At 43.5% G+C, this 27,422-nt stretch overlaps 1 protein-coding gene across 2 annotated transcripts in view; it reads right to left on the bottom strand.

Moving 5' to 3' along the window:
• The window catches only part of MEIS1 (Meis homeobox 1), a 93,174-nt gene that overhangs the window by 28,447 nt on the left and 37,305 nt on the right, over positions 1–27,422 (bottom strand). For both annotated transcript variants that reach the window (XM_048935874.1, XM_048935876.1), the window contains exon 8: positions 17,466–17,611. In XM_048935874.1, the coding sequence (XP_048791831.1) occupies positions 17,466–17,611 (146 nt within the window). The remainder of the gene's footprint in view (positions 1–17,465; positions 17,612–27,422) is intronic.

The following is a 27,422-nucleotide window of genomic DNA, read 5'->3' as shown; positions in this document are numbered from 1 at the left end:
CATAAAAAAAAGATGCATTTAAAGATCCAGGAGGAAGCCAAAAAAAAAAAAAAAAAGCCAGAGAAACAACACTGCTCTCAGAAGATGCAGAGACTCTTGGAAGTAGTGCACATTCTCCAGCGCTAATTTTCCCACTTAAATTACAGCGATGCTGTAGCCTCATCTCATTAGAGATCATTGTCCCCAGTAGACAGTTGTGTTTATGGGGGATTCTTGCTGTTCCACACCTGCTGCTCAGGTTGCTACGTGATCAAGCCTGCATACAAACAGCAGTCTTGAGGTTGCTGGACTGCAACTGATGAGCCCAGGCTAATTCAGGGGTGATTATGTAGTTTACTGGACCACTAAACCTCTTTAAGCTTGTAATTACTGCCTATTTGAGTAAAGAACATTCAAAAGCAATTCACTGCATCATGCCTGCCACAGCTGGAAGCAGGCTGCCAGCAGTCTGCGGGGACATTAAAATCTGCAGGGACGGGGATTGGAGCGCAGCTCGGCGGCACTCGCGGCAGCAGCCAAGTGTGTGCACATTCCAGCTCACCTTCCCTGACCAGGCGAACTATTAAAGGTGCCATGAAAACTATAGGAAAGCCATAAAGATGACAAATAACGGGGCATAATTGAACGAACTGCATTTTAATGACTCTCCCCCCCCTCTTCTCTCTTCTCCTGTTATATTGGCTTGAAAAAAAAAAAAAAATAAGCCTTTTTGTCATGACAAGGGAAGGGAAAGAAAAGCCCTTTTGCAAAAGGGGAAATGTGTTGTATCAATGTGCTTCTCTTTTAAAAACTGTTTTTTTTTTTCACATTTCAAAGTTTCTGAATCAAAAATTCATTTACAAACTCAGAGTACTCAGAGTAATTATTACTTATCTGTCCAGCAATGAGGATGGGCATCTTAATTACTGAATCTAAATGAAATCCTCTAAGAGCATCGCCACACCTCGAACACATACAAATCCCCTTGTAATGCATCACTCACTAGCACAGGGAAGTGCCCCAAACTACAGCTTTGTAAAACAGTTCTGCCCTGCACAGCCACACAGGAGACAGGCATGAGTCCTTACTACAGGGACGAGGTTTGAATCACTCAAATTATCATTTTCAGTTGATTAAAGAAAAAGATGTCTTAGTTTTGCACAACCAGCAACCTTTGGGAGAGGGAAGGTAACAGATCAATGGGATCTATGGCATCAGGTGAAGGGTTAGCAGTGGTGACTTCCACCAGTGAGCAAACCTGAGGCCCAGAGAGGACTGCTCTAGCAGAACACATGTGTGAGGGCTCTGAGACAGCCTAACAAGCTGCCCTATTAACTAATAGCACAAGTGGTACTTTGGATTCTGGGTATCCACAATTCATCAGTGTCATTTCCCTATCTTTCTAATAACTGTCGCAGCTGCGTGAGAGAATGGCATGTGTGAAAAGCAACAATAAGCAAAAAATAAAACAAACCATTTCTATTGATACAGGTAACAATTGACTGAAGGTAAATTTAAGAGATGGGACATTTTTCACTCCTTATCTAACAAACTGCCTTGTTTTAAAATACACAGAGATCTCATCTGTAGTAATAATCTCACTATGTGTCTAGAGAGAGAAAGAGGGGAAAAAAAGACCACACAGTGTGAGCATGCTGCTGTTAACAAACATCAGCTTTTAAAAGAGAATATAAAAGCATTTGAGAAGTTTATTCTTAAAAAGCATGTAAATTCCCAGCCACAAGAATTCTCCAACTACCCCATCCAAGCTCCAAAGAGCCACGGGCTTATGTGTTATCCAGCCATCACTCCTATTAATATTCATTAGGAAGGTCTACTTGCATTTTCATAAGCTGCAAAGGTGGCAAAAGAAACAATCAGAATTCTTTAACACATAGGCATTATCAATTCAACATCTGCCAAATAGGAGCTCATACAGATCTGAGGATGAAATTCAAATGCAATTTACCTGGGCTAGAGCAGGGCTTCACTTCCCAACACAGAGCGAGCTATTTCAGGCTCTCCCGTTTAATTCATCCGAGCTTCTACATTTCTGTTAAGTTCATTCTCCATTAGTTTTACCTTTTAACATGAAAGTCCCTCATAAATTATCTTCATCATTCCTTAGATCTAATGAGTTCCCTTCTGTTAAAATGGCCCGAGTTCAGTAAGATTACATACATGAATAAACTGGCCAAGCCTTAACTCTGTAAACTTGACTAAGCAATTCTGCTTTCTGACAAGTGAATTCATTTATCCACACAAACTCAGCGTGTGAAATCTCTTTGACTGGCTTCAGGGTGTAGAATTGAGCAGAAACACAGGCTTCCTGACCAGCCCGGGCTAAAATTTAACTTTGAGAGATGAATTAAGAAGTCTCCAAAACAAAACAGCTCTCATTAATTATTTACCCTACTTAGCAAAGAAACCCAGCACTAAATGCTAATGAATTTAAGACTAAAACAGGCATGTGCTTCCAGGATGATCTTTATGCACGCAAGGACCGCATCAAAAAGGCGGAATACGGAGCTCCTGAGAGCCAGGAAAAAAAACACATCCTGATTCTTCCCCAGATCTCTTCTATGTTTAACCCTAAATTAACCTGCATTTACTCACAAGTTCAATATATATTAATTCCTTTCTTTATAAAAATGTCATTTAAAAGGCTTGGATGCTCTCCAGGATATGATTTTCCCCCTTCTGGCAACCTGTTTGGATCACAACGGCTCTCCATCAAACCCAACCTTTTCTCCTCCAACATCAGTGCAGCCCTCTGCTAAATTCCATGTGGTTTTCAAAGCCCTGACAAAACCAAGCCATATCCTCCCTCACTGAGGGCTGGGATCGACTTTGCATGTCAGTGGGAAAGCTCATAGGGCAAGGCTCTTCCTGGGGCTCTCCACGGCCAGTGCAGGGGACAAGTCCTGGTCCACAAACATGCAGACCTCACTGAGGTCTTCTGCAGGACAACAGATGAATGGCTGAGGACAGAGTAGTGGATTTTGGAAGGTGCTATTCCAAACCCAGAGAAATCAGCTTTGAGAAGTGAGCAGCCAAACCATCCTTAGCCAGAGCATCTCCATCTCCCTGCTCTACTACAAGGTCTAGACACATCCAACATGTGCAGATGCCTGCACAGATACTACCATAAAAGAAACAGCCAACGTATTTAGAAGCAAAAGCATTTAGATAGCATGTCACTTCCAGCACGTTTATGATATGACGGCCATTAATAATTCACAAGGATAATAACAATTAATTAATTCATATTTCAATACCAAGCTCAAAAACACCCTCCCTGCTTCCCTCCCTTTCTGAACAAATATCCAAATGAAAGTAGCCAGAGACCAAAAAAATGTCAGCACTAACAAGTCATAAAGTAAGAAAGACTGAGCAAGAACATTTGATCTCGTTCTATACATAAACCTTTCTAAGATGATTACTCCAATTAAAAAAAAAAAAAGTAGAATTTATCATTTTGATGATACAAAATGATGAACTTGACTATTATATGCATATATTTTGTTTAATGGCTTCATTTATTTTAATAACAAAGAGAAACTAGATCTTTACAGATGAAAGCCTTATTTCATGGCCTCAGTGCAACTGGGACTTTTAAAATCTGTGATGTTAACCAAAATGTGATAATGGATGTTCTCAAGGGCCCTATTTTATAGCATTTTATGCAGAGCCAAACTCTACGTGAGACATTACAAACATAATGTTTAGCCCTATTTTAAGAAAGTAGAACTGACTCCAGTGTCAGAGACCCCGTAATTGTTTTCTGTCTGCTGCTTGTTCCCTGCACAGTTACTTCTGCAGCAAAGTGTGGCTATAGAAATACTGTGACAAAGGCATTATCCTCTGACGACTTATTATAAAATGATACTGAAAGGCACCGTTCATATGGTTTTGGCCGGGAGGGGATAAGAGTGCAATTGCAATGTGACTACTTTATCTAGAGCCTTGAAGGGTCTGCTGACATCCAGAAGAGGAAGAAAAGGATAAAAAAAAAAATATAAAAAAGATGGCAGTTCTGCTATCATTTTTATGTCATTTAATTCCTAAGATGGAATTAATCAGAAATACCTTATCAAACTTGATCATACTTTCAACCATTCAGAGGAACTCAGCTATTCTGCCTTTTTTTTTTTTTTCTTTTCATTATTTTTATCTAGGTAGACTGGAACCAGTTGTTTCAGGCAACCACGTCACTCATGCCATTGCAGTGCTAAGGATGCAGTGTTTCAGCATGGCAGACCACAATGGCAGCTTATGACTAATGGCTGGATCTTCCCTGGCTGGGCAGCAGCAAGGCCCCGGGTCTGAGCTGCCACACATCCCCTCGTCTGCAGCCGATCAGCAGATGTAAGCACATAGGCCCTGTCAGGTTGACATATCATTCCTACGACAATGTCAACGAGTATTAATGTTCAATTATCTGTCCTAGAAATAACCCTCGCTTTTATGCATTGTATAACTGCAGTGCGTGGCGCCACGGTAATGCAAGCGACAAGGGCAGAAATGCCCGCACTCCCCAGTTGCTGTGAGCTGGCTGCCCAACATCGTGGTGACATTGCCTTGCGGTATGAGTGGACGCCTTCCCCCTCCTTTCCCTCCTTTCTTCTTCTTCTTTTCTTTTTTTTTTTTTGGAGAGCATGTTGCCAAGAATCCACACACCATTATCCTCCTCTCCATTGCATATCACCCCTGCCATCGTTACACCAACATACACTCATAAAGGGCAGCCTTTGGGATTCCATGCTTGCTCTCAACCACAGCACGGCAGCTTCTTTGCTTTTATGGAGGACCATCAACTCTCTCTTCCCAATTTTTACACCTGCTCTCAGGTATCATTTACAAAACCCAAACAGCAATGGTAGCTGCATCAAGCTCAATTGCTCAACTGACCCCCAGCATTAAGGCTGACGCTACTTGTCCAAGTGACACATCACAGCTTTCCTTCAACAAATAAAATTAGAAATAGCACCCCTAGTAGAGAGATGGCTTGAAGAGCAAACACAAGTTCATTTCAGACATCTTTCACTACTGCTCAAATATTGAAGTTATCAATCGCTTCTGTAGAGGCCAAATTCAAATCAGGTTCTTGGAGCAAAATGCTAAGTGAGTATTTCACCTAAATCAGCGTTACGGTCAAATCACTACTCATTCCAATCGGCTGCAATAGCATTTGCGTGATTTTTGTTACTATGGCACAGCTTCCTTGAACTAACATTCAAAGGTTATCAGCTGTAAGTTATGCTTGCTAAGTCTTCTTATACAACCCACAATCAGAGGGAGGGAGTGGGAGGAAGCGGCGCGATAACCGGTGCCAGCTTTGAGATAAAGCCCTCCACGTAATCTCTGTTTATTTAGACAACCATCTCACCACAGCACCGGTGCAAAAACAACCCAGGTGGATGGCCCGGGGAATTTCTCCTGCCTTATCGCGGTTGCATTACATTTTGGGGGTGAAGTGAAGCACAGACCCTTATTTTCTCAAGATAACTTTGAAAATTGATATAATTGTAAAAAGTTTGAGGTTTCATTGTTTGGATTCACTTGGCTGGTCAGGTTGGGTTTGCTTTGTTTTCTTTGGAGGGGGGATGTCTGTAACAAAGCAGCGTTTTTGTGCTTTTCTATTTCTGGAAGTTTTGGAGAAAAAATGCTTGCCATATCAAATTTAAGGATGAGGATCCCGCTTCAAAATATTTCCCGCCAGAGGGGATTTGGGGTGTGTGGAGTAAATACACGCACCATGGGATCAAACCAGAGCAAATTCAGGTGGTGGTACTATTCCTCCTGCTACTCAAGCCCAAAGTTGCCTCTAACATATGCAAACTCATTTCCTCCCTTTTTCCCTCTGATGATTCACCCCACCGTTTACTCCATCATTTTAGGTAGGGGGAAGTGATGAATGCTGCTGAGTGCCAGGTTTTTTGGTGCAAGATGAATAACCCCAAGGAGTTGCACCGAGTCCCAGGCTCCTGTCAGCCCTACAATTGATGATGGTCTCGCTGTAAGGGGTGGGGACTGGGACACATTAATGCTCAATAGGGAAGTAAAGGGAGCAAATTGACTCAGCAACTATGCCTTTTACCCAGGCTTCTAATAAGAATAAACTGATTACTGCCAAATGTACTTCGGCATCACAGGGAGGAGGAAAAAAAAAAAACAAAACAATCTGCTCAAAGGGAATAAATGTAATAACAGAAGTTTCTAAACAAGTGAACTTTTAGACGCAGAAATGTAGCAGTGCGTTTTGGCCAGGGCTGCTTCTTTCTGAGCTGCCATTTGCTGCTAAACCAGAAGATGGATTTGCAGCCTTAAAATACAAAGATGAACACTGCAAAATGATGGTTATAAAGCCAGCATATCTTTTCTTAATCATGCAGGGTGACGGCCAGGCTGACGATGTAAGGATACGGCAAAACCCACAACAGGACAGACCACAGCCACCATGCAGATAAACACCAGGCTCCAGGTAAAAGCATTTCAGCTTGTGCAACAACAAACAAATCAAGGAGGCCAGTGAGGGACATCAAAATGAACAGGTAAAGATGATGTTTGTCACCAAGGCAAGAAGTCACCAAGGCTGGTGCTAGGAGCGATGTGCATTGCTCCTGTCAGCGGAGATTTGGCACCGCTGTGCCGCCGAGGGCCAAGAGCTCAAGCAGCCTGTGAGGACTCTGCCCAGCAGTCCCCGCGATGCGTTGTCACCATAGCAATGAGGCTGGATGCAGGCAAGTGACAAGCTGCTGTCACTGCTCGGCCCGGCCTGGCAGCCTGCAGGACCAGCCTCCCTCCTGCACAGGCCCCAGAGTAATCACCAGCCTGCCATGACGGCCGCGGCCAGCCAGGCATCGCTGCACAACAGAGAGCCTTTGTTTCACTCCTCTTTGTGCGTTTTGGGGAAAAGGCAGAGGAAAGTGAGGAAGGGAGAGATACAGAGCGGTGAGGCCGGGAATGGCATGCACACCAAGCTGTCTGCTTCCAGTGTGTGGCTGCAGCCCACTGCCCACAGTGCCATGGCTGCTGCCTGCGCGCTCTGCCACTTTGCTGCCACCATGGAGGACAGCAAGATGGCTTGCACAAGCCCTCTCAGTGCTGGAAAGCTATCTCTTAATGGGATTCCATTTAGGCTGGCTTCTGTGCTATGTTTGCCAGCGCTCTCATGCACTCCCTGGCTATTGTCAAGCAGACACAGCATGCCACACACTTGCCACTCCTCAGCTGCAAGTGAAGAGCTTGAAAGTTCAGTGCTTGAACATTTAAAAAAATCTGATTTACTGTTCCAGGGAAACAAGCATGCAACTCATCTTCCAAAGCCAGTGTAAGGCAGAGGAGCAACTAAACTGAAACATATAAATTCCGTATATCCTTAAAAATATTATTGTCTGTAATTTAATCTAACAATATTTCGAGGCCTATAACCTTGCACGCAGAGGCAATTTCCCAAGCATTAATACTTAAATGGGTCATATGCACCACATCTGTCATTCTGTCCTGAAGTCTATGAGGCACAACCAAGACTCTGCAAGCCTATTGATTTTTCTAGCATTTGCTTTAATTTACTTAACCACTGAGAAATCCATCAGTACATAAAGGGCAACTGTCCATTACTGCCTCATTTGCAGACATTCTTTCCCCTCATTTTTTGGTAAATATTTCCTCTTAAATCGCTGCGTGTTTACAGTGTAAAAATGAATCCGGAAAGTGCTCACACCTGTTTCTGTTCAGTAACTGCTGCACTGAGGTATATGTAATGTGCTTAAAGATAGAATAAATATCTAGACATTATTACATCTGTGTGCAAAGGGTGGTAAATTAGATCCTAATTACATTAACAGGGATTCTGCCTCCCAGCTTAAATTTTACATGAGCACTCTGTAAAAATCCAAAAGCTCTGCTGTGGTTTCTTTACGAGCTGGTGATTACAGCTACTTCCTATGCGGTCACTAAATATTCTGTTTACAAATAAATGAAGAAGCTTTGAGCCAACTTGCCAGGGTAATAATCCGTTTTTTCCCCCAGCAAACCTTTACCACATACGCATGGCAACAATCAGAAGCCCTGGCTTCATCTAATTACTCTATCACATAATTTCACAAATTGCCTTTTCACTGGGGAGCCAAGTGCAAAACACGCTCACAGTGGGATTTCAGGCAGCAGCTTTCATTTACTACTCATTTCTTGTTAAATTAAACACAAAAACACCAGTTGTGTGAAAGAAGTCAAAAAGAATGCTTGCAAATGAGTCAGACAAGTGTATCTTATATTTATACCATTCGCACAAAATAGCTCATTGGCAAGCTGGATTTTTAATGGCACCATTACAGCCTTTAACCCTTTTGAAGCCCTAGTGAATTTTTGGGAGCGAGAAATTTGCCCTTGTGGCATCAGACGTGGTATTGTCTGAGAGCATGCCATCCCAATCCACATCCAGGTGCTGGAATGGCATCAGGCAGTACCTTGCCCTACAGACCCATTGGAAAATAGCAAGGGTCACCAAGCACCCACCAGTCCCCTCTCTGTAATTCAAGGCCCCAGTTAAAACTTTGCATCATCACATGCTGCAGACAGCTGCCTTGCTACCAGTTCCACCTCTGACCAACCACTTTAGCTGCAGGGGTTTTGGAGAGAATTTGTCCCACAAATTCCCAGCGTCAGTGAGTTCTACCCATCCAGTACAAAGGAGAAACAGTCCTACAACTAAATCAAGTGTGATCTTAAACGCACATGGGCATGATTCAGATTTCATCCCAGTGCATCCCCAAGGTGCAGGGGAACCAGCGGGACCGAAGGGCAGAGGGACCCAGAGGGCCAGAGTCCTGCTAATTATCTGCAAGCTAACGAGGCAGGATTTTAGTCTGCCACTGAGGAGCACAGCTTATTTTGAAAATAATTGTGGCAAGTGTAACGTTTCCAGTGGAAGTGAACCAGAGGTTACACTGCTCTAAGATGACATTTTTACATCAACAAGTACAAAACTAAAACACGGCTATTAGTAATTAAAGCTGGTCCTTTTGTAGCACCAGAGCCAGTAGGTCAGGTACCGTTTTACATCACAAACCAGGCCTTTATGGCTGTAGATTTGCCAGTATTATCTGCACAGGGAGAAGAAAACATTAGCAGCAGCTGTCTGTGTGCTTCCACACTGAAAATCCTATTCATCCAGACAGGTGGAGTAATTTTAAAGCCAATGTGGTGCAATTTTCATGCAACTAATGCCACTGTTTACTAAAACACCACCATTACTACTGTTTATGAAAACATTACTAAAATTGCATTTTATGAATAAGAATCTAAAGATTCTGGTTGTTACCAGCTTCAGAATGACTGCCCTGGTGCAGCTCACGGCCCACTGTGTCTCCCAACCCAAGATCACCACTCAGGGGCAAGGCTGGCCATGACACACAGCCAGGTTCTGCATTTCTGAGTAACAAATGGGGAGCTGCCATGCAGTGAAGAGGAAATTTGCCTGCTAACACTGAAGGAAGGCATCAGGATGTCAGGTGTTGGCCTGATGCAGCGATGCCTGACAGAGAGATCCAAGGTTTCTCCTCTCTGCCATTCTCATGCACAGCACAATCTCCTGTGCTCATGGCAAATTAGCAGGGTTCTGTCACTGGATCTACTAGATGCATAATGTTGCATTTACCTTCCTGGAAATATCACCTAGGGACCCCAAAGCCTTGGGTGAAGGTACAGGCAGGTGGCCTGGGAAAAAGACTGTCACTTTCAAGTTGCCATTACAAAACAGAGTCTAAGCTTCCTGAAATAAGGTCGGTCCATCTCCCTCTGAGTTTAAAGAAATTCCTCAAAAAACATCCTGTATGTATACCCTGAGCTGACCCCCATTTATAAGTGTCAGAACATCTCACTTTTTGCATCAGTGACACAGAGCATCAGAGTGGGAGTAAGTTTGTTTTGTTTTTACATAATCCCAACATGTTTTATGCTGCACAATTTGGATTTAAAAGGGTCAGCCAGTAGCAGTAAAGGAATATTTGTGCTATACCTAATATGCAAGAAGCACTTTCAGGGCAGAAGTTTCTAGTTCATAAAACAGAAGACCCATTGGTGAGTCTCGCAGACCTTGCCTTATTAAAATGATGGCCCACCACTGGAATGAAATGAGTACTCTGCAAAGTATTATGGGTCTAAATCAGGAAATGATGCACGAGGCGAGGTAAATTAAATAACTACATATTAAGTTAAACTCTTTTCTGCCTACTTACCTTCTCTCTACACATATATTTAGCATTGCTGTAGGTTACAGGGTGAGGAGCTAGAACTGTGAATGTGGCCTGATCATACACTGAAGAATAGATTTTTCAGCTGAACATTTTGGGGGAAAGAATAAAACTGTTTATGGAAAAGATTAACTATCCATCAAGAAATAAAATACTTTTCTCAAATAAAAGTTTTCTCTGGGAAATTTCAGTGGGTATATAGTAATCATAATTAGTTAACATTAGGAATAAGGGCTTCTTGAATGCATGCAGTATCAGTTCATTCAGCCATGGGTTAAGTTCATGCAAACAGATGTAGGATATTCTACGCCAGAGCGAGGGAATGAATCTTACACAACTTTATGTACCACTTCCAAATCTGAGCCTATCTGAAAGGCAGCTTATCTTACACCACAGATTAACACATCACATCAGATATGTGCCCAACTGGTGTGGTGCCTCATATTTTGGCACTTCACCTGATCTGATTAAGTCACTCACTAGCTTTTGCTGCTGCTCTGTGAAACTCCTTCAAGAGTGAGGAGATTGCCAATAAAAAATTAACACTGGCACTTATATACATAAGCATATCTGAGAATCAACACAGACTCTTTTGTAGCAACTGTGTTAGAGGACAAGCTAAACAAACAACCAATAATGAACAACCGAGCCCATGAATTTATCCTCATTTCCTGCTCACAAACTGCTTGCCAAGATACTCTTGTTTCCTTTGGTGTACTTAGTACTGCAAATTATTTGCCAAAATATTTCTGCAGATACTTCCAGATTTACAAATAGGTGGTCAGATTTTCCCTCACCCCTCTCCCCCCTTCAAAATGTGCCACACAAATTTCAGCCAGCCATTCAAACCGCAGCAAGCCAGCCAGTTGCATTACACTTTTCTGCCCCCTGACTGAAGGAGGTTAATTTTCAAACCTGAAGTTACACATGCAAAATATCACAGCTGCAAATTTGAAAAGAGGAAAAGAGGGTGGAGAAGAAAGCAAAGCATCTAGTGTTGACTTAAAAATTCTTAATACTGCAAACATTCTTGCTGGTAAACTCATTTCTGAGAAGATTTATGCAAACAAAAGGAGTTCCAGTACAACCAGAGCAAGTATAATTTAACATCTGAATTAATGTTTATCATGTTTCAGCTTTTCAGTATTCCCTCGCTTCTACTCGATGCGAAATTCTCCTGGTGTGTAAATACTAATGCGTTTCAGCAGCTTCCGAATAATTCATATTCTGTAATGTGCTGGTGGCTTCCACATCAGTACAACAGTGCCTCCAAGGTGGGAACTGGAAAAAAGATGAGATGGCCCTTTGGGAATCCACTCTCTCTCTGTCTCTCTCTCTCTCTCTCTAAAGCTTAGCCCAGACTGCTAGCTACTCTGACATCAACCAAAACACTTCCCCTGATCACTGCTCCTCCCAAGGCCCACGAGGATCCTGGGATGAGATGCTTCTACTCTGTAGCTGAAAACAACACGGTGACTGTCTTCAACAGAAATGAGTATGAACCATTGATCCTGAATACTGGATGTTACAACCACACCAAACTCCTGTACAGGAGAAAAGCCTAAGTGAAGAAACCAGCTTCCTTGAACCGTTGACTAAAGGATCCTACACTTTTATTTTCTGACCTGAAACCCAAGGTACGTAGCACAGCTCAGAGCTGGCAATCTAACCATCTATAGGACAGCGTGAGATCTCAACACATAAGATGAGTGCTTTCCAAGAAATCATGCAACTAGAGCAACAGTAGCATTGCCAAGAGTAGCATCTTTCCGAAACAAACCAAGCAAAAAAAAAAACCCCAACCATCCAACAGTTTTTATATTTTTCTTTTAAAATAGCAAAAAAATGCCCATGCTATAGAAAGGGGGTGGTCCATGGAGGCTGGACAGCGGGTCAAAGTAACACATTTGAGGAAGTTATATTAAAAAAAAACAAAACAAAAAAAAAAAACTTAGGGTTTTGGCAGCCCATGTTCTCTATCAAACTCAAGGGTTAAGAAGTTAATTCAAACGGAGCTATCCAAACCTTGTTTGCCCTCTTTTCTGGAGCTCTCAATTCAATTCTGACAGAGCCTCGGTATACTTTCCTCCCTCACAATATCATTTCCCATTTTCTCCTGTTAAGGACAACTGCCACACAGCTCCATGGCAGAATGGACTGTCAGAAGACCAGACTCCTTCACTACAAGGCACTCCCATCAACCTGCAGGATGGGTTTGCTCTGGTGACAGCCCCAAGAGCCTGGCTTTCCGAGGAATTCAGGACAGCTGGCACTTGCAGATGGGGAAGAATGATTTTTACAGTTTTGCCCACAGTAAAATGAAGTGAAAGAGGAGACTTGCATATTTGGGATAAAGGGAAAAAAAAAAACAACACCCAACAACCCATTCTAAGTCTGATAAATTGAAATCTGAGCCCCGTTACACAGATGAGCTGCAGGAGCTCTCTGGCATTTTTCAGACCAAGAGCCAGTTGGTGCAGGATGGAGGATCCTGTAAGTAGTACTATGGGGAAAGTTTTTGGGGGGCTGCTTTATTTTAATATCTCCAAACCCTCCAGTGAGGAGAACAAAGAAAACCTTTGCTGTTTTTGCCAATTATTTCCCTTTTTTATGCTTCCAGCAGCCTTGTGGTGTACCCATCTGCCCTCTTGTTGTACCCCTCCCAAACAGAGGAGCACCCAGCCAAAGGAGTAGGGGCTGGGAGCCAAATTCTTGCCCCTCCCAAAGCAAGACTGTAGAACCCTGGAGGTTCCAATAAATTATTTTCTACAAATACCAGCTTTGCTAGATAGATTGCATATTGCTCATTAAAAGCTATCTTGCTTATTAAAATGGTATTGGCTATTAAATAGAGATGCAAAGATCTAGACACATAATGGAAAAAAGAGCAAACTTTTTTGCTTTTTACCTTAAAGTGAACATATTTCAGCTATTTTATTTTCAGCTCTGTCTCCTATTTCACTAAGATTTAACCTCTTAAGGAAATGGTTTTAAAAGCAGTTTAAAATAATGATTAAATTATGGGATTTACATGAAGGAAATCCTTGGCCCATTCATTTTTTAAATCATGGTAATTTGTTTTTTAAAAGGTGTTTGAAGCCCTTGAATCTACCTCTTGGCACCACTAAAAAAAAAAAAAAAAAAAAAAAAGAAGCAGCTTATAATCCCCTAATGTACTTAAATAAAGCCTTCAATAGTTTAAATTGTTATTAAACATCTTTGGGGATTATAATTTTATGGGGTTTTTTTTTGGCCTGATTAGATGATGAATGTGAAGATCATCAAATACTCATCATATAACAAACTAATTACATTGTATAATCCCCAAAATGAGGTTTGAATTCCAACAATTTAAATTAACCTGGATTTAAAGCATGCAGAGAATTCACAATGAGTGGACAAAACACTGAAAAAACACCCCCCAAACTCCTTTTTAGTTTTAAACAGAAAGGTGCAATTGCTGAAACAAAACCATAGCACGGGCTGAAGCAGAAACTAATCCTGTTGCCACAATTACATTTCCATAGATCTAGTTGAAGCGAATTATTTTTCTTCCTTCCCTTCCTCCAAGCTTTCCCCTTGCTTCTCAATCCCTGCTGAGGGGCTATATGTTACAGAGAAGAGATCTGCTTGAAAACTGGTGGCAAGATATGAGCCCTGAATGTAAAGTGATCCAAAAAATAATAAAAAAGGGGGGTCTGCAACATGCTGCAGCACACCCTGACATGACTCTCAGGGCAACCCTTTGGAGCCCAGCTCCAGCCCAGGACAGCCCCTATGATGGTATTTTCAGCACATCCAATCCCACCCCATAAAGCCCAACTCATTTGGAGCTCAGCTTCTACAGTTTAGGGACATCCTCACTTCTTCAAACCATCAGCAGCCTGTTTGGTTCTTTCTTTTTTTTTTTTTTTCTTCTTTTTTTTTTAATGGTTATTTTAAAATAGCTTTTCACTCCAAATTCATAGCATTCTCCAAAAACCCAATTTCACAAACATCAAAATATATGGGCCAGTGTAACAACCCACCAACATCAGTCTCAACAAGTTCCACCGCTATGCTTTGCCTAACTAATGGCCCACCTAGGCAGCTATTCCAATGCTGTACCTAACTAATGGCCAACCTAGGCAGCTATTCCAATGCTGTACCTAACTAATGGCCAACCTAGGCAGCTATTCCAATGCTGTACCTAACTAATGGCCAACCTAGGCAGCTATTCCAATGCTGTACCTAACTAATGGCCAACCTAGGCAGCTATTCCAATGCTGTACCTAACTAATGGCCAACCTAGGCAGCTATTCCAACACTTTGCCTAACTAATGGCCAACCTAGGCAGCTATTCCTACACAGACTTTAATAAAATGTCGGTTGGAAAAGCAATGATGAAAAAATAAAAACCACAAAACCCTATGTGTAAGCCTGGCCACCACTCCTTGTATTGTTTTAGCTGATTTTTGTTGTTGTTATTCTCTGGGGAACAGAAAGGAAGGCAATTTGGCTGAATTTATCCCCTGAAGTGTTTCAGAGCATACTGCCTGCATCCACAGAAGACAGCGCTTGACTACCCTTTGGGCATACATCAACTCAGATCTGCACATCAGTCAAAATAATGGGGGGCTGTAGCGTGACACTGAGTGGGAGCTATTGGCCAAACAGCTCAACAAGAGGAGAGGCGATGGCCTCGCGTTTGATGTTTTCTTCAATAAAGAAAAAAGATTTTCCTCCTAAGTGGAAAATGAGAACTAAGGGACAAACCTTAGGAAATGAAGTCAGTACACAGAGGAAGACTTAATAGTCTTTGAGGTGGAACAACTGCATAGGAGGAATTAAACCAACTTATACACTTTTAAAGGATTGTATTAGACCTCCATTTATTTTAAATCTTTCCAACCATTAATCATTAGTATGACAGACACAGCAATTACTGTCTATTTTGCTTAATTCCATGCCGCTGATGTGTATTAATATTATAATGGTGAGAAAAATCTTTTGCTTTTGAAAAGGAGTGCTCCTACATAGCAGCCCAATTAGGAATTAGCGGAGGCCAAGGGGAGGCTGCACCTCACCTTTAACCGCTGCCCGTTTCCCCCCTGCCATTTTGCAGACGGAAAAGCGAAGGCAGGTTAAGCACAGGGGGCAAAAGGGAGAGATCCCTTGCCATTGACACCTACAGGCAGGTGAGCAGCAGAGCTCTGCCTGTCTCCCCCAGAAGAACCTCTGGAGCCCTCCCTGATGCACAAGTTCTCTAGGGGATGTTCCCACTCCAGCAAGAGCATTTCAGGCTGCAACATGGGCTTGAAAGAGCCTACAAGAGTGTCCAGCGTTGTTTTCTTTTGGGGAAACTATCCATTACCTCACCTACAGTAGTTTTGCCCCAAGATCCTAGACGATGAAGGTTTGGAACGCAACCTGATTTTGCTTTACTGAGCTAACTAGGCAAGCCTGGAACTGCCTCACTGCTGCCAGGAGAAAGAAAAGCTGTCCTGCAGTAATTTTGTCTGCCCCGCCTAGCTGGGTTTCATTTGCACAGGGGATGGTGAATTTTTCAAAGTAAGCTTTAGCTAAATGCTACAAGGTAGCATACACAGCAGCTTCACTGTGCCAGTCCTGGGGGTTCTGCACACGAGCTCTCCAGGAGAAGAAACCACCTCAGCAATATGTGCCCAGGCAAGCTCCACAGGCACCCTCCTCTTTTCTTTTGCACACCATTATTTCACAGCAAAAGAGTGAAAATCTACTTGCACCCTGCACCCAGCCTGTCTGGCCTGAAGAGCTTGCAAGGCATCTTCTCCAATCTACACCTGAACAAGCTGCAGCAGGCCAGCTTGGGCACTGCTGGCAACCCTGGGACATTTGGGATGGAGATGCCCCTATAACTCACATCTGTCTGCTGGGAGGCAATGGCCTGTCAGCTCAGAGTCAAGAGCTTACTGTGACACTGTAATACTGCAACAAACCAAAAGGGACCTTCGCCTTTAGGGGCAATGCACTAAATGACATGGGGCTAGGGAGCTGGCAAAGCTGTGGCATGGCTGGCGTCGAGACTGGAATTAAACAGGGGGCATGCAAAGCTCTCCCCAGCCTCAGAAGAGGAGCGCTCAGGCATGAAGGTTCATTCATAGCAACCTGGGACAGCACAGGGCAGAATTCCCCGCCTGATCCCCGTGCTGACAAGAGTCATGCAGGTATCTGGTTTCTTGGCGCAGCAGGGGACGAAGGGACAAACTGCAGGAGCATGGCCTCAGCTTTAGGAGCATGCCCTTGGCTGTGCTCCACGGGGCTGGACAAGCTGGCAGCTGCTAGTGTCACCCTGTCCTTAACCTAGAGTCCAAGACGAGAGGCAAACACTGCTTGTCACCACTGCTTGCAGGCCACAGGCTTCCCTTGCCCAGGCCTTACCCCACTAGCACAGAAAGCAGGCTGGAAATCTTGGGCTGAAGGCTTAAATCCCCACAGTGGATGACAACACAGCAACAGATCACCAGGATTTGATGAAAAAGAAGAATGGCATTAGAAACACTTGGCTAAATGCTAGCGTTAGAAGGTGTGGGATATCATATAAACTCTTTAAAGGAGCTCCAGCATCCAGCTTAACCCCGCACACCTGTCCAGAGCTTTTCATTTCTAATCCCAGAAATAAATGCAGGTAGCTGTGGCAACAGAAATAGCTGCTCATCCACCCCCCTCCCCTCAATGATATTAAATGCAGTGGTAACTTACACTCTGGGAATGAGAGCATCTCACAAAAAAAATTATACTTTTCTATTAAACCAGATACATTCAGACCTTTCATCGTGAAGCTTCTGACAAACATGTGAATAAGGTCTTTGTTTTCCCATGCTTTGTTTTTAGAGCTCCCCAGTTATTTGCAACTGCTCTCTGCTCCAAAGCAGTGATTCCCATGTCAGCTACAGGGAGCTGCAGAGGGCAGGACAGGATTCCCAGGTTGGCAGGATAAGCTCAGCCACATTTTGTGGTGACGTCCTGTTAACAACTGCAACTCCAACCAAAAATCTAGAAACAACACACACACAAAAACACCCCAAAACCATAAAAAGATACGCTCCATGCTCCTCCCCTGACAGCTAGCAAATGAGGCAACAGCTCTGCTCAGAAAAGTTCCCTGAGCTGCCTGTCAGTAACATAATACGTATTTTTGCTTTCTATGACTACTACAACTATGACATTTCCCATGTTTTATTTTGCATATGTGATCTAGAGTTCACTTACTGTTAGATGCTGGAACAGCCATGCCCTCATGATATTTGTGGCTACTTTGGGAAAGATGCCACGCTTTTTATGTCGCTTTTTGTCCTTATCTGGATCATCATCATCACCTGTGCTGGGGGAAGCTACACTGTTGTCCAAGCCGTCACCTGTAAATATAGTGAATCAAATTTTGACTTATGCTACCTTTATATACTTCAGCCGAAGCCTGGCTTTGGGTATAAACTGCATGAATATTTAAATGAGGTATAAATTCTTTAACATTGTAATTCACCAGGGGTTGAAGGGTTGGGGGGGAAAGAGACACGGGGTGAGGGAGGGTCTCAGGACTGTGCCAGTCTGGGTTATCCTGAAGGACAGCGTGGCCATTTCTGCCACTGGATTCATCAGTGTAACCCAAACAAAAAGTGCTTAATTTTTTTTTATTATTATTTTTTTTTCCAATGCATCCCATTCGAAAAGGTGGCTTTTCTTCACACTGCGTCACTTCCCAAAACTAATCCCCATCAGCTACTTTGGCTGAGATGGCAATTAGGAAAGCATTGATGCTATCGCATCCCCAGGCCATGTGTGAAGCTGGGTACAACATCTCACTCTGGGAAGAAAAAATTGGGTGAATGCATCTCTCTTGCAATACCAAAATCTCTCCCCAAATTCATAAACAACCAGAAGATTGGCACAGCACTTAGTTCAAGTCTTTTCTAGATGTCCAACTTACCCTGCCTTTTTGATGGGACACGGGTAGCTAACTGGCCTCCCCTCTGCCCAGTCTATAGAAATTCATAGTGGGATAAGTAGGTACCATTTTGACATACACTGTAGGAATTAACACCCAGCTTTGTGTTGATGCACCGCATCAGTGCAAGGTGTCTGCTCCCGTTAAACAACTGATCCAGAATGAATTTCCTCAATGCAGAGAAGGTCTTAGACACATCTCATCACATTAGCAACATATCTCCAGGAGCACGTAACTGTGCAGCAGCCAGCTTTGGTCTGGGCTGATGGGCTGGCAGTCAGAGCAAAGCAAAAGTTGCAGTGTTCTCAAGTTTGCATGCAATTTTTGTTTCAAACCCTGAAAGCAGTTTATAAGTCCACACAGAAATCCAATCTTTTCACTCTCTGCACGTGGACTAAACTATACAGCCTGGCTTCCAAAAACATCACATTGGTATCAGTGCGGAGCTGTGATGTTATTAAGCAAGTGGTTTCTACACTCTTGGGCAAGAATGATCGAGGAAGTCATCTGAACAGGGGTAAACCAATACTAATTCTGTTACCAATCAAAAAAAGCCCATCATCAACACAAAAAGAACGCAGGCTGTCAAAATTATGATTTGTTAAATAGCTTTCAGCAGTTAAAACAAGATATTATTAGCATTATATTTTTAGTACCTTCCTGACTGTGATAAATTTCTAACTGTCCTTATGACTTGGGCTGTGTCTTTAATGAGGCGGTAACCTTAAGTAGTTATAGACACAAACAAGACTTTTATGAAGAAATCAGATATCTGATAAATTCTTTGAAAGCTCGGTATGTAAAAAAGGGCTTTTATACAGAGAAGCAATTCACCATATAAAATAATAATTCATAAAAGAAACATGAGCAAAGGAAACAACTCAACAGCATTTAAAATTCCACGGGCTAATCCACTTCTGTCTGAGAGAGGCAAACAAGGAAAAGAAAAGTATTACGCATTCATTGATTAAAAATGAAAAGCTTCTAACCTAATGACACTGCCTTTCACCACCTCCCTACAATTGTGTGTGTCCCCCCCCCCTTTATTTTTTTAAAACACACTCTCTCCTCATTTCAAACCCCCTTCAGATTAATTTAGCAGGCATTGCCTCGTGCCTGATGGGAGGAGGACTCATTGATAATTTATGGAAATATCTACTATAATCCAAGGGAGATGACTTTTTTCCAGCTTTGTGCATCAATAGATAATCAAGGCCTTAAAGCAGCCTGAGCTTCCCATTACCTCGGGCAAGAGAATTCCTGAAAGCATGCCTCCGGGGCACCTGAATTATATCCTCCATTAGGAGAGGAAAAGCTTTCTGCATTCCACCTATAACACTCCCCAGAACCTTTCCTGTTTATTTCTGCTGTATGAAAGCAGAAGCATTAGGAACAGGATTTTTTAAGTGAAGACTTATGTAGATACAATGGAGAAACCTTTCAAGCGCGAGCCAGATCACCTCCTTCAATCCCTGGCAGTGACCTATCCCAAATAAAAGGTTTCTGTTACATCATTAGCTCAAGCCAAAAACAGCCTCGGCTTAATGCACAGTTTGTTCTTCCTACTGTTTTTAGGCAAATACTGCTACTTTACTCCCATCTGGGAGGGAAATTACACTGCTGGGTTGTAATCTAAGACAAGATTTTCATTGGAAGCAAATGCTTTCAATCCAGTGTAAATACTGGTGCATGTTCAGAAAAGCCTAAAACAATAAACCCTGGCCCCGTCCGACCCAAGCCAGAGAAAGTGAAAGGGAGGGAGCGGATAACAAAGCACCCGGCTATCCGAAAAGCAAATTCTTCGCTAGACTTTTATAAATTGCTTAACCTCTTCCACTTTTTTCAAATTGAAAATTGATCCCGTAAAGACCAAACCGCGGAGAGAAGTCTAAAGGGTCGATTGTGGATTTTAGCATTTCCATCTCCTTTTGCAACTCGAGACGCTCACCTCCACGAGGTCTCCAGAGATATAGTCTCCCCCTCCCTCGCCCCCCTCCCCTCTTTTTAAAGCTTGCTGAACAAACTTGAGGAGCGCTGACCAGCCACACGGTAGCAGCTACGGACCGCATTTGTAAAATGTCAGCAGTGACTTCGTTCCTGAAGTTGACTTCTCCTGCCGCCAAATGAAGGCAAACTGAAAAGGTGGAAATAATCATAGAAATGATGCTAGTCCATAAACAAGCTTACAGCCTCATTAGTATAGCGGGAGGCTCCGCTGGGTGATTTATGCTTGTTTTGCTGATGCCATGAGGAAATGCCATAGGGCAACTTTAGCCAGCTGCTAATGGTTTCTGACAGCTTCTTAGCAACTAGTGCAAGCAACGCCGTAGCGTTTGCTAGTGACAGAAACCGAAAATGTCATATTATCTGCCCATGTGTCACGAAGTCCGTGTGGCAATTAACTAGCAGGCCAGTGACTGAGGGGCCAGAGGCTCTTCAAAATGGCCCGTGGCTATTGGGGGCAGAGCAGGCTCACTGCTCACGTTTGCACTGCACATATGCACGCCGTAACGCGCAAGCCAGGCCTGACCACCGCCATCAGGGCGCGGATGGGCTCAGTCCTTCCAGCTCCTTTGTCTGGGAGGTGCTCCCCATCACCTCTTCCTTAGGCGCTGTCAGCAAGATCGCAGTAATATGCCTCAATACGATGGCTGAAAACGGCGTGTTAATAGGCAGCACCCCATCACCCAACTCTGTGCACCCAGCCGAGGTGCTGGCTGTGTTTCTGCTCTCTCACACAAATGAGCCTGAAAGGATCTCAGGCTAGTGAGGCAGACACGTTGCCTGTCGGCTTGCTGGAAGCACAGCTGCTCGACATGGCAGCCGGACACCGTTGAACAAGCTGAAGAGAACGTTGGCTCCGCACACCCCAAACCATGCGCTATGTGTCAAACTGTCAGACCTTTCAGCGTGGCCATTTGTCCTTTCAAATAATATTTAAGAATTGTTTTTACTAAACCTTATAGGCCACGCTCCAGCGAAAGAGGCCAACCGACAAAGAGAGGAATTTGTCCTCCAGTTTGTCCATGGACGATTTGGTGCAGGACCCAAGCCCATCCCCATGCAGCGAGGCAGGTGACCTGTGGCAGCTCCCGGCCCACCAGGCAGCTCGGATTTCAAACACGCTGTCTATTTAAGCACACCCAGGCATTTAGGCCGCACTATCTTGTTCCTTTCAAGACGGGATAAAGCGGCATTTATCACATTCAGGCCACTGAATGGGCCAAGCTGGCCATGCCAGCGGGGCCTCCTTCCCACGCAGCCACCTCCCGCGCCTCCTGCTCTCCAAAATCTGGAGGCAGAACTAAGTTAGAGCCTCTCCGTGAGCCATTCATGCTCTCTTTGTCACAGGTGATCTGCTGGAAACCTTTAATGGCAAAATAGGTACTGCTGGAAAGCAATGCTTGTGGTTATACACCATTGCTGCTGCAGAAATTAGGCAGTGACTGGAAAACTTCTCCCTGGGCTTCATACTGAAAACAGTTCAACATCATGGCCTGCAGTAGTGGGAGGGCAGGGGGGATGGCATATTCAGGTCTCAGTCCATTCAATCATGAAGGCTGAAAGGTCAGGTGTCTTCAAAACCCAGCCTTCAAGCACTTGCAGGTGAACTGGCCTGTGCAATAGGGTGGTCTCTTGGATTCCAGGAAAACCACTCACCTGCACCAAGTCAAAAGTGTTCCCCAGGCTTCAAGGGCTTGGGTCTGTCAGGAACAGACAGTGGTGTCCAAATGAAGTGGCCATGCAGTACAATATGGTGCTCACACAGCATTGCCCATATCCTGGCCTGACCCTTGTTCTTCCTGCACCCCTGCACACACTCAACCAGGAAGTAATGCTTCCTGGTGGCTCTTCAGACCATAAACACTCTTCCTTTGGCTCTCAGTAGCGAAGAGCAGAACACTGCTTTCCCACAACAAGCGTTTTCACCAGATATAGCAGGTCATTTTTCACTGCAAGCAGCCCTGTCCTGTAATCAACCTGTGTCTGCAGTACAGATATATCACAGAAATGCATGCATTCTTACAAAGCCTTCTCCCCACACCTTTGTGGTGAGCACTGAAGATGCGAGATCCATGTCCTCTGAAGGACTCAGCTTGAAGGTTTGCACATACTTTCATATTCAATAAGCTAATACAGTCCAAATATCCATTGCATGAGAGTTATTTGTACTAAGTTTTATAGGCCACACTGTAGTGAAAATCTGCACTAGACTTAGATATTTCACAGCACTGAAGCATTGCAACACACTGCCTCAAAGTTCATGGGCTTTTCAGTCGGGTGATTAAAAAAAAATCTAGTAAATTTTCTTTAAAAAGCCCTTACATGTTGGAGAAATCCTACATTACTTAAGCCAAATATTGAACCATTCACTGGCCAACCACAGCTCTGTTCGTTTCTCATTTAACCCCTTCAAAAATCCAAATTGTTTTAGTAACCTTCTCAGTTGCTGAAAAGCAGGATTCATTAAGAACTTTGAGGAGCAATATAATCTACTACAGAGTTGTAAGTGGCAAAATGACTTTCTGTAACCTTTCTTCAATGCTGTATGCTAACTTGGAGTAACTATTATAATCTCTGCACCTTTACAGATATACATCTCCAGTTTGTTGTGTACCCACACATCCACCACACTGACTCTCCACCAAGCAAGAACAGCTTTATGCATGAAGTGCAATCTTCCTCCAAGGTACAAACCACCAACTCCCAGAAAGCAGACCCAGGAATTCAACATGTTTTTTAGGTAAAGCAAGGGCAAGAGTGAAGGAACACGCCGCAACCTGCTGCTCATGGACTTAAAACAAGAACTGCCATTTCACACCACCACTGAATGGAGTGGGGCAATCAAAGAAGAACATAGAGGTTTTGAGAGTTGTTGTTCTTCTGGGTTTTTTTGGGGGTGGTGATTGTGCAGTTAGCTTGGCACACTCAGCAAGCTTTGAAGCAATCCCAAAAAGGATTTACAATGATGGAGGTCTGCTTGTGAATCTGAAGTGTGGGGCTGAAAGGGACAGGTTTATTTTTTCTTATTCCTTTAGGAAAAAGCCTTCTCAAATATACTTAGTAAAAAGTTAATGAGGAACAGCAAGATTGAAAATGAGCACTAGCAAGGAATACTGTAGTGCTTCAGTTTGCACGCATCTCTTAAGGAGATGCACTCCATGTTTCATGCAAGGATTCAGCCCATGACATGAGCAGTAGGAGGCTGTCACTCACGGATAGTATCCATATTTACAAGATAGTAAAGGAAATAGTTGCAAAAATATCCTACACAAATATTCATAGATGGAGTAACCTGGACCAGAATAAATTACACTCTGGCATTTGACAAATTTTCAAAGTTTTTTCATTGAATCATTGTACTTTGTTCTCTAGAGACAGGAGCACCTTCTTCTAGTAACTCAATCCTCCTTTTTGACTTGAATTCCCTTCAGGCAAACAACGAGCAAATTAGCTGTCTACACAAAGGTTAAGAACAGCATTGATGAATTGGGGGCGGGAGGGGGGCATAAAAAAAACCCACAGATTTTACACATTTTCATTTGTTCAGCAGCTTTTTACAGATAAAACTAAGGAAACCTCTTCTTCCGCACAGTGCAGCACTTCTTAATAAGGTTCACAAAACTTCACTATTATGAGCAAGATATTTCTGAAGCTGTACATCTATGTTCCATATGAAATATTAAAGAGAAAGCAGTTCGTTGTATGGGAAGCAAACAACTTTCCATTGCCAGCTACAGAAGTTTACTTTAAGCAACTGGAAGCAAATACCCTACAGAAGAAGAAGAGTATCTGGTTAAACAGAAAAAAAACATCCTACTCCAACAGAGAAAAAGCTTAAACAGTTTGTTGGGTTATTTTGTTTGTTTTTACCTGAAACTAGCATGGAGTCCCAGCCATTCCTTGAAAAAAGCTGCTTTTCAGCCATTCTCTACTTTGTTCAAATAAGGGTCTTTTTTGAAACACATTCCCTTCAACCTCAGCTGGAGAGTTGGGCTTCCCAGTCAAGGGTCCCACCAGCTGTGTTCTCTATGAAAAGTCACCACGCACAGCTTCCATGCAGGTAAATTCTCAGCTGGTTTCACTCAGGCTAGCTCACTTACACAAGCAGGAACACACAAGAAGCAGCAGAAGGAGCACAGGGCTGCTCTGCCACGGGGGAAATATGCCCAACCAATATCCCAAATGGCCACAAGGTCAACTTCTGCCAATCTCTATAGCTCCTTAACAACTGGCTCAATCTATGTTCCTCCTGCTCATAGGGCACTCACAGGATTGAGCACAAGCAGCTATAAGAAACTCAAAAGCAAAGACCAGACACATACTAGGTATAAACTAAGGGACATATTACCTGTGGAAACAGTTTGTTATAGCTGAGCATTTAAATAGGCTTCCTTCCCTCAAAAAGAGTTAAATTGCCCTGGGCCCTGCCTGCATGCTTGCTCCAGAGATGATGCTGTAGATTTCATGTTTTACAACAAGAAAAATGTGCCAAGCCCTTGACACTATCCAAACCATTGAAAATTAGATTTTTCTACTGGAAAAAAAACATTTCATTGTTTGCTGAAATGAACCAAAACGCTTATGTCTGTTGAGCCAATCTAAAGCATTTTCTTTTAGTCCAATTCCAGACAAGCCAAGGCCAGCCCAAGCTGCAGCGTGCCCTGCAGGAACTGTAGCTCAGATGCTGTTTGCCCCAAATTCTCTTTTGTAGGACCAGATCCCATATGTCACAGGAGACATACGACTGTAACCGACAGGAGAAAAGTAGCTTAGATGGGCAACTTGAGATTTGTGATCTGTCAAGTACACAGTGAACATTTCCAAATGGAAGTTCCCACATGTTCTGTTTCAAGTGAAAAAGTTCTTGTTTGTAGGTAATGTATTTTCTTCTGCTTCTGTCACCCACAGTTTAAAATAGTAGAACCAATACAGTCTATTTCCTCTGCCTCGGGAAATCCATCAGGAATATCTGACAATAAAAACTAAACATGATTAAAAGAAACCTGACATTAAGCTTCCCTTTGCATGCCATGGCAGCACCATACACTCCACTTCCCGAAATTCAGTGGTCACTTTGTGGCCATCAATGACAAAAGAGAAATAAGAACAAACACCCCTGCTGTTTTCCTTTTTGCCTTCTGACAGTAACAACATCTCAGCTACCATTGCTGGTGCTTCCAAATAGCATCTGTCAGCTCACACAACATCATAAAGATCCACTTGCATCAGCCAATTGCTCAAGCAAATTCCACCCACTGAAACATCTTAATTGGGCAATTAGTGAAAAGACACCAGGCTTTGAACTTAAGCCACAAATCATTCCTTTATATCTAAAACAAGAGGAAGATAATTTTGATTTGTTTTGCAAGGTTAATCCAAACTACCTTCTGAGAGTCTGCTGGTTCCCAGTGCAGGAGCCCATATCTCACAGTGATGGAAAGGAGGGCAGAGATGAGGAATGGCCCCATGCACCTGGAAGATCCTCTTCCACAGGTGTACTCAAGTCTGATGAGTCAGATAACCATGTGGTTATCATTAGCATTAATAACACTTGCAATCTTGGCTGAAAGGATGGCTTTGGGACTCCCCTCACCCAGTGCCAGCACTGCCTAGCATGCTCAGGAGCCTTCTCTACTCTCCAAAGACAAAACCCTTTGTTATAGCACACATACAGCCAGTTCAGGAAAACACCTTAATTACAAAACAAGCAGCTGTCTCCATAACAAACCCTTTATGAGGAGAGTGTAGACGGAATGAGTAGCATTTTTCTTATGCTCCTTGCTGCCTGGTGCTCCAAATCCACTCTCTTGTTGTTCCAGCAAAGGCCGCCCGCTCTGGAGGGCCCGTGACAATAGCAGTGGCTGCTCCTCTGGAAGGAGGTGCAGAAGCCAAAGGGAGATAAGTAGATTTGACAGAGGCAAAGCTCACACCAAATTTTCTTCCACTTGACTGTCCCTCTCCAACACAAAAGGCAAATCTGCTCTGATGAGGTGGTGCTGAAAAAGGGCTACAATGGGAAAAACAAACCTGGAGCCAGGCTCTAGGGCTACAGCCTGCAGCTGGCTGTGCTCGGCACAACAGCTGCTGGCAGCAAGCCCATACCTTGCCTGGTCTCAGCTACACAAATTTGTTTTAGCAACCCCCCATTTGGGTCAGTTGGGATAAAATCTCAGTGCATCCAGGTAGGAGGCATGAATCCACCCTGATAAGAGGCCTGATAACCCTACAAGGCTGTAGGACCTCCTGGAGGAACAGCAGGAGAGGGGAACTCTCAACCATCCTCAGCTGAGCTGCCTTCTTGTTGTGACCCACGCCTAAGCATCCCCATCAGGCAGCTCAATTCTTCTGAGTTAGCTCATCCTCTTTAGCTCCACCTTAACCTGTTCAAGACGCTCCTATGTTCTGTCTTCATAAAATCATAGAATGGCCTGGGTTGAAAAGGACCACAATGATCATCCAGCTCCAACCCCCTGCTGTGTGCAGGGTCACCAACCATCAGACCAGGCTGCCCAGAGCCACATCCAGCCTGGCCTTGAATGCTTCCAGGGATGGGGCATCCACAGCCTCCTTGGGCAACCTGTTCCAGTGTGTCACCATCCTCTGTGTGAAAAACTTCCTCCTAATATCTAACCTAAACCTCCCCTGCCTCCCCCCTGTTTAAAACCATTCCCCCTTGTCCTATCGCTACCCACCCTATTTCCTGTGACTATCGCAGCTTCTGGTGTTTTGCTGTTTGTCTCGCAGTGCAAGATAGAAATACAGTTTAGAGTGGTTTGAGGGGTGTTTTTATTGGTTTGTTTATTGCAAAAGCTAAACAAAAAACAATAAACATCTCAGAAGGCTCCAAACATGCAATGAATGGGAAAGTTAAGTCAGGTCAAGACTTTACCAACGCTAGACAGTTAAAACCTACGTTTCACCTACAGGTGCACACAGGCCTCATTTTTACCTCTTCGTCTTCCATCACTATACACTCCTTGGCATTAGGTACCTCAGTTTACTTGGAATATGCGAACTGATGGGAAGAAAAGAAAAAGCTCCTAGGGCAACCTAGAATTTGAGTATCATTCATGTTGCTACATCTAATGGCATCACCAGCAGGAATCTGTTGTGAGAAGGATGGAGGAAGGGAGGGAGACAAATTGCCATCTCCAGGTGATTTCTCTTTTTTATCCACTCCTTCTGAGCCAACATTCAACCAAAACCTCACACAAAGCTCA

This window comes from Lagopus muta, chromosome 2, assembly GCF_023343835.1.
Source record: "Lagopus muta isolate bLagMut1 chromosome 2, bLagMut1 primary, whole genome shotgun sequence".
NCBI lineage: Eukaryota > Metazoa > Chordata > Aves > Galliformes > Phasianidae > Lagopus > Lagopus muta.
Note: the sequence above shows the minus strand (reverse complement) of the source record. Positions and strands in the feature narration are given on the sequence as shown.